General features: G+C 34.0%; 1 protein-coding gene across 2 annotated transcripts; it reads left to right on the forward strand.

The window, feature by feature from the left end:
- Positions 1-9,775: 9,775 nt before the first annotated feature.
- On the forward strand, positions 9,776-11,635 carry LOC110895589 (salicylic acid-binding protein 2). Of its 2 annotated transcripts, XM_022142910.2 has the most exons (3): positions 9,776-10,168; positions 10,257-10,394; positions 11,117-11,609. In XM_022142910.2, exons 1-3 carry the CDS (start codon positions 9,794-9,796, stop codon positions 11,396-11,398), a joined length of 795 nt encoding a protein of 264 aa, XP_021998602.1. In that variant the 5' UTR covers positions 9,776-9,793; the 3' UTR covers positions 11,399-11,609. The 2 variants fall into 2 exon arrangements, with proteins under 2 accessions (XP_021998602.1, XP_035836921.1); XM_035981028.1 differs by lacking the exon at positions 10,257-10,394 and having other exon boundaries at positions 11,117-11,635.
- Positions 11,636-15,166: the final 3,531 nt, after the last annotated feature.

Consider the following 15,166-nt stretch of genomic DNA (forward strand, 5'->3'; position numbering starts at 1 on the left):
ATAAACATGCACGAGTAACACTTAAATAGCACACACACCTAGAACAATATATAGAACCTATATGTCAAGTTGCGAATACGATTGCGATGCGATAAATAGATTAGCGATCAACATCGATTAAGCTGCGACTATTATAGATACTCCACATAATACAACTAAAGTAAACAAATTAAAGAATTCTATTAAAAGTCAAGGTGTACAATCAATAGTTAAGCAAGGAGTGACAGATCACAATTAGCAATCTTTTCTTCCTTTGACTTTGACTTGTACTTTGACTTTCAAAATGCGGGTTGTTACATAAATCTTGTTAATATTGTGGCTAAATGGTACCAAACCATGGCAAAATACTGGTAGCAAACAAGGCGGTAACAACTTGGTAGCATTTTTTTAATGAAAGCGGTGGCTATATTGTAGCAATGTTGGTGGCTAAATGGTGGCAATATTGGGAGCAAAAATGGCGGACGATAGCAAATAAGAAGCAGTCGCAAATAATTTTGACCGTTTTTTGGTGGCAAAAAATCTGGTAGCAAAATATAAAAATGGTGGCTATTTGGTGGCATTAGGGCAATTGACACGGGTATTTTTGTCACCGCATTTTCCGTTGCAAAATGGTGACAACAGGGTAATCGTTACCGTTTTGTGACCGAAAAATCCATGACAAAAACCCTATTTTCTAGTAGTGTTCTATTGCTTGAGTTAGCTCATAACTAGTTTTAGAGTGGCTTAGTTTATTATTTATTAATTAACTAGGTTATCACTCGGGATTGCTTCTCAGAAGCAGTATACAGCGTCGTTTCTCCTAACTCATTTAACTTGTTAACCACGGACATGCACAAATCTCCGCAACTTTTGCATCAAAATCAGCTCCACTTAAAATCGCTACCAATTGTGAATCAATGTCATCAAGGATTTGCTTCAAAGCTGCCAGCCGCTAGAGGGAGCTGTGTATAAATAATATAAATACAAACAAAGTGACATATTTGATAAATTTGAAAGCTTTATTAATTGTACGAATAATATAGATAGAGAAAAATGCCCGGATAGTCCCTGTGGTTTGCCCAGATTTCACCTATAGTCCCTACATTTTTAAAATTACAGCTATAGTGTTGGTGCAGTTGTCTGTCGACTACATCTTAGTTCGAGTCTTAGGATAGGACGGGAATCGAGAAATTATGTTTTAGTGTGCTAGGTCCGCTTATATGACCATATGATAGGAGATCCGCTTATACGGACATAGGAGGCCCACTTTTATGTCAGGTCCGCTTATACGGACATAGGAGGTCCGCTTTTATGTCAGGTCCGCTTATACGGACATGTCCGTATAAGCGAACCCATATGCCTATATATAGGGTCTCATAAGCGGATCAGAGTGTGTCTTGTGCATGTAACGGCGAAGCCCTACCGATTTGTTTCCGGAACGTGTAAACTGTCAGATTATCAATAAACAAGAAGTTAAATAGTGAAATCAAGCTTTACGAAAACCGAATCAATGAATTCCGCCTCTGATTCTGTCTAAGCGCTCTTCTGATTGACTCGTCAGGTCGTCAAACGTTCCTACATATAGTCCCCAAGTTTGCAAATTCGTTCTCAGATAGTCCCTAGCGTGGATGGGGATTAGTTTGTCCAGTTAAGTGGGTATTAAATTACTCAAATGCCCTTTCCCTCCCCTTTCTCTCTATCTCCTTGTCTGCACACTGCACACCTTCACACCTCACACCACCCCAAATCCAAACCACCACAACCAAATCCCGCCGTCGCCGGAAAACGAACCACCAAACCACCGCCACTTCATCACCCCTACCCACCCACCCTCACCGGAAAAAAAACGAACCATCAAATCCACCAATACCATCGATTTTTGTAAGTGGTTTGATGATCAGAACAGGAGCAACAAAAGACTGTTTGATGCAATAAATACATAGTCAGTCAGTCAGATGATCAAAGATTAAGAACAATTAGCTAATATAATTGTGAATAGATAAAGAAAAAAAGTAGCACCTTGTCATGTATTTAATAAGGCTTGGAAAGAAAGTCTTTGTTGAATGCTCAGCGTAAAATGTTGTGACAGTGTGTTCATCAAGGTGAAGTGTAGCTTCTGTTTGAATGGTGAAGCCAGATTGAAGGATAATGTTCCTTATTGAGCTACTATAATTACCAGAATTCCGGAAAAAAACAAACCACTTACAAAATCGATGGTGTTGGCGGATTTGGTGGTTCGTTTTTTTTTTCAGTGAGGGTATAGGTGGGTGGGATGGGCAGGGGTGATGAAGTGGCGGTGGTTTGGTGGTTCGTTTTCTAGCGACGACGGGATTTGGTTGTGGTTGTTTGGATTTGGGGTGGTGTTACGGTGGTGTGAGGTGTGGAGGTGTGAAGGTGTGCAGGTGTGTAGACAAGAAATAGAGAGAAAAAGGGAGAGAAAGGACATTTTAGTCATTTCACACCCACTTAACTAAACAAACTAATCCCCATCCACGCTAGGGACTATACGAGAATGAATTTGCAAAACTTGGGGACTATAGCTGTAATTTTAAAAATGTAGGGACTATAGGTGAAATCTGGGCAAACCACAGGGACTATCCGGGCACTTTTCTCATATAGATACAAAAGAAAGTTCATATTAAAGTCGATACCGATAATATAAAAAAAGAAGTTAAAAAATAACAATGATAATTGAGATTACAGTTAAACCTTTTCAGGTGTTTGTTTAATATTCTAACTCGTATAAACTCGTTAACTAATCAAATGGGTTGTAAGTCAATTTTAGAATCGGATTCATGTTAAATAATAAATTTTAATAAAAAAATAAAAATATATTTTAGTTATTTTCGTCATAACTTTAAATATAAATAAGTAACTATCATATAAATATATACTTAGTATGTTAAAAAGTTATATAAATATTAAAAGTTGTTTGGGCTTGCAGGTCGTGAAGCTTTATAATTGAAGCTTTATTCTCACGCCGGAGGATGATTACAAGGAGAACCCCTAACCTCTTCTCCCTGTAATAAGTTCACTGGTGTTATTCGTTTTGCATGATCGATAGAAAGAATTAGGCTGCCGTTGAGTGAAGAACAGAGATTGACTGTTATACACAAGACGAACTGACTGAGTAGCTTAGTGTTACTTAGTGTTTCTTCATGTTTCAATGTAACTAAATGTTTATATAGTGTTATTTTGTACATGATTTTCATATCAATAATGCAATTAATCTGTTATAATTGTCCAACCACACTAACAAATATTATTTTGTTTTAATGTGTACTAGGTTAAAACCCCGTGTACTACACGGGTTGCATATATATAATTTTATATAATAAATAATAAAAAGATATATTTAAAAAAAAACTCATATATTACACGTGTTAAGTAAAATATAATGTCATATGTTAATACAAACAGTCATCAAAATTTATTTTTTAAAAGTGAACAGCAGATTTTCATTTATCAGTATAGGAACATATTATATTATTTGATACAATTATATTAGTTATAGATAATTTTTAATTAAATTTGAATTTATACGTTTATCTCTAACTATATTAATTAATATTATAATATTTTGTGTATAAAAAAATAATATGTAATATTATTATTAAAACTGGGGAGGCACCAGAGAGTGACACGTGTAAAAAAAGATTTTTGTTTATTAGTATAGGAAGATTACTTCCTTCGTGTACAAAAAGATTACATACGATAATTTTATTAGATTCACTTCTGATCTAAATTTGAACGAAACTAGTTTTTTACGTCGCGCGTTGCAACTAGGGCTGCAAACGAACCGAACAAACACGAACAAGACCTTGTTCATGTTCGTTTGTTAAGAAATATATGTGTTCGCAAACTGTTCACGAACACTTATCAAATGAGATTTTATGTTCGTGTTCGTTTGTTAAGGAAATGAACTTGTTCGTGTTCATTTGTGTTTGTTTGTTAATTTTAGACAACGGACAAAAACGAACGTTGACGAACACAAATGAGCACAAACTAATGTTCATGAAGACAAATGGAAACAAATGAACACAAACAATCGTTCATGAACAGAATATATAATACACTGACACTTATTAGATATTTAATTTGTCGGAATTTTGAAGTATTTAAATAAATACCAAAACTAAAAACACTAATGAACTATCGAACACAAACGAACATGTTACCGAACGTTCACGAACATAAATGAACGAACACGACCTCTGTTCATGCTTGTTCATTTAACTAAACGAACGAAATTTCTTGTTCGTGTTTGTTTGTTTAATAAACGAACGAACACAAACAAACTTCCCGCCGAACGGTTCACGAACTGTTCGCCGAACGTTTGGTTCGTTTACAGCCCTAGTTGCAACGAAACCGAGCAAATGATAATATAAAACAAACGTGATATGAAAATAAAACATGTTTTTTAGAAAGCCAAACTATTAGAACGGTTTAGTTTATCATCGCACCGTTTTTAATACCAAATAAATACTTTATTTTGAGTACAACTTCGTTTTTAACAAAACTTATAACGGAATGTCAGGGAAAAATCAAGCATAACTACGTACTTAAGTTTTTAGAAAAAAAGTAACAAATGTAAATTAAAGAAATATCAAATTAATCGATAAATTAATATATGTTCTAAAAAAGAAAAAAATAATAAAAACTGGTAAAGGAAATATATAGTTTTAAAAAAGGAAAGAAATTAAAAATATGTTATTAAAAATAAATATAATAATAAACTATTATAATATATTAAATAAAAATAATAAAAGGCTATATATTATTAAAAAAAATAAAATTGCTATTCATCATCATTTATCAACAATATATAATTTATCAACAATATATAATATAATATAATATAATATAATATAATATAATATAATATAATATAATATAATATAATATAATATAATATAATATAATATAATATAATATAATATAATATAATATAATATAATATAATATAATATAATATAATATAATATAATATAATATAATATAATATAATATAATATAATATAATATAATATAATATAATATAATATAATATAATATAATATAATATAATATAATATAATATAATAATGCTGATAGCGGAGAGTTGAATAGGCCGGGACCTCTTGAATAACATATATGTTGAAAAAATGAATGATTAGGGGAACTCCACCTTGAATGTCATATATGTTGATAAAAGAAATGATTAGGGGAACTCCACGTTTTCAATTGGGATGGAGGGGCGAATCTAGGCCACTTTTGTGTGTTCTAAAAAACTATTCGGTTTAGAAAAAAAATAGGAAAAATTAGTGAGAACTTCGTAAAATTTGGAAAAAAAAATAGTGAAAATTAATGAGAATCTACCAAAAGGAACCCAGTAAAAAAGGTTATTAGATCCGCCACTGTTGAGATGTTGTGTATTTTCACATTGAGGGTGGCCGGGGGTAAGTCGTGGGTCCACTCTCAACACCTAATTAGAGGTGTGTACCTCATGTGGTCCGAATTGAACCCATGAAACCCGCGTCCACCGGCGAGCGGGTTCCCGAGCTACCTGAAGCTTGCGTCGTCTTCCATCACAAACACGCACAACCTTTATTCAGTAACTAGTCGAATTCTCTTTCCGATGTTGATACTCAATTGACTAGCGGCCAGATAACCGATCAAGGTGTTTAAAGACTTTAACTTTGCCAATGGACCACCACCCCATTTGTTGTATACAAAAGTAATTACATGTATTGTAAAAGCCTTTCATTCCGGATCTATTGTAATTTTTGAGATTTTTTAAATAAGAAAATCAATTATTATTATTATTATTATTATTATTATTATTATTATTATTATTATTATTATTATTATTATTATTATTATCATGACATTATCATTATCATTATTATTATTATTATTATTATTATTATTATTTGTCAAATAAAGGTGTACAGGAACACGAAAAACTCCAAATTTATTATTAAAATTATCTATATATATTAAAAAGGCAATGCATTGAACAGTATTTTTAAAATACTTTAATATAATACAATATTAAATACAGTTTTTTTTATAGTTTTATTATTTTAATATTATCTATATATTAAAAAGGCAATGCATTGAATAGTATTTTAATATTATAATAATTGTTATTTTCTTTACTTTTTAATTTTGATAAGTTTGGTGTCAACCGGCATTTGTATCGAAATTACCGGTTCGTTATCGGTACATGAAACTAAAAACCAGCACCTGGTACATAAAACGCCAAAAGTCGGTACCGGATTGAGTTTGATAGTCTTTTAGTTCGAGAAGTTTGGTACTGCTACCCAGTACCATTTGCTCATCCCGGATCACAGGTACCGTACGAAGAACAACGGTATCGTACAACTTTTTTTTTTAGTTTCAGGGGTAGAGATGAGCTCGGTGCCAACTGATACCCCGGTTACGGTATCGGTATATAAAGGTAAAAACCGGTAGCGAACCGGTACCAGGAACGTCAAATGTCAGTACCAAACTGGTACTTAGGATCTTTCGGTTCAGGAAATTCGGTACCGGTACCCATTACTATTTGCTCATCTCTGACTACAGGTTTCTACCGAACAACATCATTACCATACAACTTTTTTAGTTGATTTTCTTTCGGTTATTTATTAGTGTTTTTTTCTACATTTTTTTTTTATTCTTGTCAGCGGTTCCATGTGCAACGCGCTCGTAGTGATTTCAAACACATATAAACACATACTAAATAACAAAATAGGTTCGCTGCAACTCGCCGACAGTTTTTATAACTAGTTATATGAATATCGTATATAGCTCCATGTCTGTTGTTTTCCATTTAATAATTGTCTATACTTATTTTCTTAAATGTCGGTACAATAGTCAACTTTGTCCCATTTAAGATTTGCCACTCAATATTTGGTTCTTTGGTGATTTTAGGTTTTAACAACTCACTTTCAATTTTTTTTAACATTAAGTAGATAGAGAGAGTAAAAGGAAGGGTCTGATAACATAAAGATAAAGATGACGAAGGGAGTTGCTGGCCACTCCCGCCAGGTTGGTATAGATCCCAGAGACACGGAGGGCGGCGATGGTTGGTTTTTGAGGAAGGCAAGGAAAGGCAGTGTACGTTGGTTGATGGGGTTCGGAAGTGGAGATTTTGCGACGTTGCTGCTATTGCTGAACGGTAATCGCTTCAACTCGAACGGTTTTCTTAAGCGTGAAAGATAAAAAAAAACGTTGCAGGTGAGATGAAGGTCAAAACCAGTTTAATGAATTAAATTTGGTGTGGATATAGGTTTGAAAACTCAAGGAACAAAAAATAAAATTTAGAAGTCCATGGCTCATCCAAATTGAAAGTAGATTTGAAATCTGAATGTGGTGGCCAAAGTGAGCTAAATAATATTATCCGTATTACTAAATGTATTTATGTGTTTGAAAGTAAGCTAACTATGAGTAAAAATAAAATCAGACTACGTTCTTCGTTGCCTTATTAAAACATCATTATGGCTAAAGTTAAATACAACTTAGGATAACGTCAAGCATGAATGAAAAACGCTAAGAACAAGAATCGTATATGAAAATTAAAGATGAAACTTTAATTTATTTTGTTTTATAAATAAAGTACATGGGGGTTGGTATTGTGGCAGTATACCCTAACCAACCAAAGCGACTCATACTGAAAAATTGTTTTCGATCAATCTAAATTACGTGTTGATATAGAAACAAAACAAATTGATACCATTTAAACTTTTACTGTATACTCTGAAGAATCTCCAGGCGCAACGCGCCGATTTTGGTGCCACTAGTTTATATTCTCAATTGTATCATATTTTCAAAAGCGGAGGACTTGTGAGATATTTTAAAACCCTCCAAGATATTTTGTAAATGACTTTTATTGTTTCTTAGACGCTCATTACCATTTTAGTCGCTATGTTTCAAATAATGTTTTGATATAATATACTAAGTTTACAAATTAAATTGTTTTGTTTTCAGTAAACTAACTGTGTTTTGTTTTACTAAATTAATTTTGTTTCTCTATTAGTAGAAATTATATGTATAAGTTATTTACTTAAATATTTATACAGTTTTATAATGATTATCTAAATACGTATACCATCTCTTATGTCCTTAAAGTACCTACAATTTGATTATGATTGTATTCAAATTCAACAAAAAAGCATGTTGAATAACTAAATATGATAATGTCGTATCAATCGAAGATTACAATATATTACTAACACGAATGGTAATGCTTCGTGATAAGGACAAGCGCTCGTGTAAGGTTTGATGATCGAGTCTCACACTCTCATTTCTTAACGTCAAACTACTATTTCTATATACATCATATCATTTGCTCACAAAAGGATTTGAACCCTCAATACCTACCTTGATAGGTGACATCACCATCGGCTATACTCCTTTCTAATCGGGTCTGTTTAAATATGAGTTTGTTGCTAAAAAAAATGACATTCTTTAACGTCTTACTCACACATCTTCTAATGCTAGTTGTAAATCTACACTATTTGTTCTCAATTAGATTTAAATACTTAGGAGATATAAGAAATTGATCAACCATACTTTGTCTATTACAATAAGACATATAAATACAAGGAGAGAAAGCTAATTCTAAGGAATACATTTAATTACAAAATATATGCAAGGCTATAATGTGGGAGACAATCACTCAAACGATTTTGACTGATTAATGTGATGGACTTGATTTTCTCTTTGATCATCTTGAGTTAGTCATTTTCCTTAATATGCTCCCACAAGATGGACGACCGTAGGATAAGTCCAATCTTGGTTAACAGTGGATGAGTGTGGTATTTAAGAAAGAGAAGAAGTTGATGAAGTTGAAGATGTAAACGGAGATGAAGTAGATGAAGCAAAAGAAGATATATTTTGTGGTTTTTTATAGGATGAATGCAATAAAAGATAGAAGATAGAATGATGGTTGCGGCAGTGATAGGATTATAGGTTTTACAAAACCTAACTGATATTGACGTAGAAGTTGTGTTTGAAGATGTAACCATGTGTAATGGTGATGTAGGTCGTTGGTCTTTTTTATAACCTTTTTTTGTTTTGTTTTTTTTTTTGGAGAAACATATGGATGGAAAATGGATTGTAGGTGACAGAGGGTGGTGGAGTTTGAGGAGAACAGACAGTTATGGCGACAACGAGAGTGAAGGTAGCGTTAGGTATTCTATTCTGATGGTTATGGTCGTGTGTGGTGGAGAGGAGTAATATTATGATTGTAAGAGATATTACTTGAATATAGAAAGAAGAAAGGAGATTTTGAAATCTACGGAAGAAGAGAAGGGTCGGGATGTTGAAGTGGGAATGGAGGAGAAGTCATTGCTAATGGTAGACTTGTTTAGGAGTGTTTGCTAAAGAAATGATGGTTGTAGGATCAAGAGCTTCTCGGAGGAAATAAGTGCTCTGATACCATATAAGAAATTGATCAACCATACTTTGTCTATTACAATAAGACATATAAATACAAGGAGAGAAAGCTAATTCTAAGGAATACATTTAATTACAAATATATGCCAGGCTATAATGCGGGAGATAATCACTCAAACGATTTTGACTAATTAATGTGATGGACTTGATTTTCTCTTTGATCATCTTGAGTTCCTTAATAGGAGAAACATATTTTTATACATGCACCTACTTACAAACTCTTTGCTAAATTAAAATGACATCATATTTTATATAGAAATGACATAATTCAATATGTCATTGCAAATCTTATCCATTGGTCAAATTTCCTTATAAATATCCCAAGGAAAAATGAAAGCCAATAACAACATACAAACACTAAAACAAAAGTAACATGGGACTCATAGATAATGAGCAAAAGCACTTTGTTTTGGTCCATGGTGCATGCCATGGAGCCTGGTGCTGGTTCAAGCTCAAACCCCTTCTGGAGGCCGCGGGCCATCGCGTCTCCGCCTTTGATCTCTCCGCCTCTGGCACGAATACCGAGGTAATACAACACGTAACCACACTTTCTGACTACACTAAGCCATTGCTCGAATTCATGGCCGCGGTTCCGCCAGAGGAGAAGGTGGTGTTGGTGGGCCATAGTTTAGGCGGCATGAACATCGCTCTCGCCATGGAAAAGTTCCCCGAAAAAGTGTCGGTCGCGGTGTTTCTCGCTGCCTTCATGCCGGACTATGTACATAAGCTTTCTTATGTGTTAGACCAGGTTATAAGTGTTAATTGATTATCTTTTTAATTTTAATAGTTAACTATTTATCATATAAGCTTATTCTATTTAACTATTGGTTTTGAAGTATAATGAAAAATCATCGGCAGAAGACTGGATGGACACACAATTCGTGCCTTACAATGCTGAAATTGACTCAGAAATGTCAATGTTATTTGGCCCAAAATTTATGTCATCCAGCCTCTATCAACTTTGCTCCGAGCAGGTTATATGATACAAACAAATATATTTTCTTATGTTGCACAATAAAGTCCGTAAACATGTAAAAAAAGTTAATTACTGGGATGGTCCCTTTGGTAGAGTCTCTAAACAATAAGGGTAAAATGGTCATTTTACATGCACTTAACCAGAAAAATTAAACGTTCATCCAAGTCGGAGACCACCAATGATACAAAATGGATACCGCATTTTAACGGCAAATTTCTTTTATTCCTGTCGTCTGTGAAACTACCCAAGACCTCTCTCTCCTATCCTAAGGTGTTTAAAGGCTTTGCCTTTATCAATAGACCACCACCGCATTGGTATAGAGCATCTATGTAATCTTCCAAACTTAAGGACCAAACATACAATTTGGGAAGTATCCAAGTGATTAACTTTGTAAAAAAAGATGCAAAACTCAATCAACACATGACTTTTGCTATATCAAAGTCCCCAAATACTAGAATACATGCAATTGTAAAAAAATATTTTAAATAATAACTTGTTACCCATTAAATTAGTCAAAACTTAATGAAGTAACCTACAACTTTTTTGCGTAATAACAAATTATATCTATCTTATTGAGTAAACTACCATTTTGGTTCCTGAAATTTGTTTACTTTTACCATTTTAGTCTAAAATTTAAATTTTTTAAATTGGGTCCCTGTGGTTTCACTTTTATTGTCATTTTATGATGTTAATCAATATGTTTTAACAAAATTGTTGTAGGATCTTGAACTAGGGAAAATGCTAATCAGACCTAGCTCGCTGTTTATGAAAGATCTACAAAATGCAAACCAGTTAACCGAAGACGGGTATGGTTATGTGAGACGAGTATATATCATCTGTGATGAAGATAAAGCCATTAAAAAGGGATTTCAACAATGGATGATCGACAATAACCCAGTGGATAGTGTGAAAGAATTGAAAGATGTTGATCACATGGCGATGTTATGTGACCCAAAGCAAATCAATGTTTGTCTTCTTGACATAGCCCACAAATACGCTTAGTCACCGGCCTGTCTATTTTTAAAGTTATTTTCTACAATAAATAACAAAATTATTTGAAATTCATTTTCAAATAATTTGTCCTAGCATTTAAGTTGTATGTGCCAATTATTGGCTTCACTATCATATCTAAGACTATTCATACTTTGTCGTTAAAGAGTGCATATTGAAAACAGCCTTTAAGAATGTGACTACGAAATATGTATTTATAAAGATGGTTTAAGTCTTCATACCGATAAAATAAGAAATTAGAAAAAAGCAGAATTATGCCAAACTATATGTTACAACTTACAAATTATCCATTAAAAATTTGTTATTGTAAAAGAATAGGAAACAACCACCTCGTCCCCAGACCCCAAATCATAAATGAACCCAAATTTAAAGGACGAAATCTAAACCTAAATTCTCAATATGAAACTAAATAAATGTTAAAAGAAGCCTAAGCTATAACAATAACAAACTAAACTAAAACTTAAATTGTGGGTAAACGAAACGTAAATACAAGTGCGATTGATTTTAGGAGAAAGTTAAAGTTGGAAATCAATTAGTGCCCCTATTCTACCTCCAAATTCTAATTATGTTCATTGTCAGACTTTTTTCGTGAAAAATCATAAAAAAAATATGTTGGTTTTTAATTTTCTATTTCATTCATATAAAAACTTTAAGGACAATTACACCAAAATAGCCAGTAAGCGGGCAACAAGCTGCGCCGCTACCCTTTTTTGAATGATATTGACATTCGTATTTTAACATAACTGACAACATTGTTGTATAGTGTTGTAAGATATTGAACTAGGGAAAACATTGATCAAACTGCATTCGTTGTTTCTAAAATATTTGTGTGTTGTATTGAATATAAAACTATAAAAAAGATGATAGATAATTATTTATTGAATGCTGGGAAAGAATTGAGAGATGTAGATCATAATGGCGATGCTATGCGACTTAAAGCAATTCATTGTTTGCCTGGTCGACATAGCCCAAACATATGCTTAGTCGTCCTCATCCATTATAGTATTATTATTTTCAAGTAATTATTCTAACATTTAAGTCGCAAGTGGCATTTATTATTATTGGTATGTGTAATTTGATCTACTAGACGAGTAGACTACTTTTCATATTTTGTCCTATTTAATAATAATAAGGTTGCTAATATTAATACATGGCAAAAACTTATTTACACATGATGTATACGGGTCATATACTATTATACGGCCCGTATACACCATGTGTAAATAATTTGCCTGGTCGTATACAATGTATACGAACGTGTATACGGGGCCGTATACTGTTATACGGCCAGTATTCTTCGAAAATTAGATTTTTCTCAAAGTATTTAAGGGATTTAAGGTGTCAATCACACGAGACATTTTACAGTCGTCAGGTGCTCAAACCTTTTTAAAAGTAGAAAAAAATAAAACATTAACAAGTAACAAAGATTGAAAAACAAAAAAACGTGTCGTATGACTGTAATAAAACGGAAACTATCAATGCGGCATTACAGGCATGGTGTTATTCTTTATTTAATATTTACAGAATAAAAGGAAGGGTGAGGCATTTGATGAGAGTTGTAAGGAGAAGCGTTGAAATCAAGGGTCCCGTCATTACAATCACTTGCTTCATAGGACACTTGCTTCATAGGACTCATTTGAATCGTCTCGAAAGAACTGAACAACCGAAATAACAGCTTCGGTTTCATCAGCCTGTACCGAGGAAACCAAATTCGCAACAATGAGTCTGAGTCCATTGTTCGTGAATGTTTTGAATCATCATAGAAGACGTGTCAGGTTCTTCTGCTAGTGGCCGGGCTTCCAATGCTCACACAGGGTGATAAACAACGCTGATATGAACACAAACCAACTGCTTTGTCTTGAGTTGTCGGGAAAACTTTTCCTCAGGGGAGGGTGAGTAGTATGAGTCTGAGTCCATTGTGGTTCGTGAATGTTTTGAATCATCATAGAAGACGTGTCAGGTTCTTTTGCTAGTTATTCGGAATGTTTCGAATCATCATTAAAATTAACAATGCGGTCTTGATTGAAAAGACGTAATTGCAAGACTGTTTGTGGGGCTTCCAATACTCACACATGGTGAAAAACAACCATTGATGTTGAAACCGGTTTTACCTCATGAAAAGGAAAGAAACAAATTTTTTTAGAGAAGCGTTGGGATTCAAGGGTTTATGAGTCAAAGTTAACATTCAGATTCAGATTCAGAAAACAGATGATTTTGTACTTGGTTTATTCTCTTTAATCTATTAGAACGATCCTTGTTTTGTCACGTACATGCGTTTAATTCCCAACATCCTTGTTTTGTCACGTACATTTCGTAAGAAACTTTTCGTGCACTGAACCTTCAGTTGTGTACGCAAATTCACCACCGGTTTCTACATCACAAGCACCTACACCGGTTTCCAAGTAGGGTTTAGAATGTTTGAAGGAAATGTTGGTTCAATACCAACTCATCATCTTTAGTAGTGTTTGTTTGAGAACCCGATTCAGATAAACAACGGTTCTCCAATTCCAGAGTAAGCAAATACACAACGGTTCTCCAATTCTAGATCAGTAATGAACGTTCAGTTGTGTACACAAATTCATCAACAGTTTCTACAAAACAAGCACATACACAGGGAGAATGTTCTCGAAATTGAAGGAAAAGAAAAAATGGTTGCTGATTGTCACACCCCAACCGATGGCGGAATCATCGAGGCGCGGCATTGAGCGAAACAGATTGTCCAGAAGTTTCCATAACAATTATCATTACTATTCAATTTAAATAATACGTCCCATACCATATCTCAAACAGTAAATAAATTATTATTACAGACATAATCCAGGCAAATATTCTGTTCCGACAACTTAGATTTAAATAAACAACAATTGTTTATCTGCTTCTAGAGACCCTTAATTTGACCCTTAATTTGACTACTACAGACAACTATTTGTTGGGCTCTAGAGCTTTATTCTAGCCTCGCTTTCCTAGCAGATAAGCATCTTAAGCACCTGTCACATACGTTAAAATAATGTCAATACATAAAATGTAAAGGTAAGCATACAAGTTTGATAATAGCATAATAGAGTTCGAAATAGTTTACGCATAACCAGCACGTACACAGAGGAAAACGAAGCATGTTAATTATCGACATGGATCTATCGATACCAATGACTGCGGGTTGACTTCCCGAGGCAGTTCGCAATACATGATTACCACCGCAATCCATGCAAGTAATTGTCCTTAACAACCCCCGTGTGAACGGGTGCTGAGTCCAAACTATAGTACTATCATCGTTAAGGCAGGTAGATAACATTCCACGTGTAAACATAACAACAAGCATTCATTTAGTCACGTAATACATGCGGTAACGGTTTGCGTTTAAAGTAATTGCGTCGTGTGTTCGATTGTGTTTTAGAATACGTAACGTATGTAACACCCAAAAGTGCTAAAAGCAAAAAGGGATCGAGTATACTCACAGTGGTTGATGGATTGAAGGGAGCGCTTGAGAGTAGGGTTAGCCTGAATAGTTCGATAGCATAACGATAAGCAACGCGTAAAACGGAAAACAAGTGTTGGAGGGTCGGACAGCTGGTCGATCGGACGGCTGACCGTTCGGTTGACAGTCCGTTCGGACACCTATCCGGTCGGTCGGTAGGCCGATCGGATGGCTGTTCGAGTGGATTGTTTCTTCCTTAGAGTAAGATGTGTTTATGCATGATGGTTTGACTTTTGAAGCTTTCGTTGTAGCATTTGAAAACCTTGAAGTATCTTTACCTTTCA

Source organism: Helianthus annuus, chromosome 12, assembly GCF_002127325.2.
Source record: "Helianthus annuus cultivar XRQ/B chromosome 12, HanXRQr2.0-SUNRISE, whole genome shotgun sequence".
NCBI classification, from domain to species: domain Eukaryota; kingdom Viridiplantae; phylum Streptophyta; class Magnoliopsida; order Asterales; family Asteraceae; genus Helianthus; species Helianthus annuus.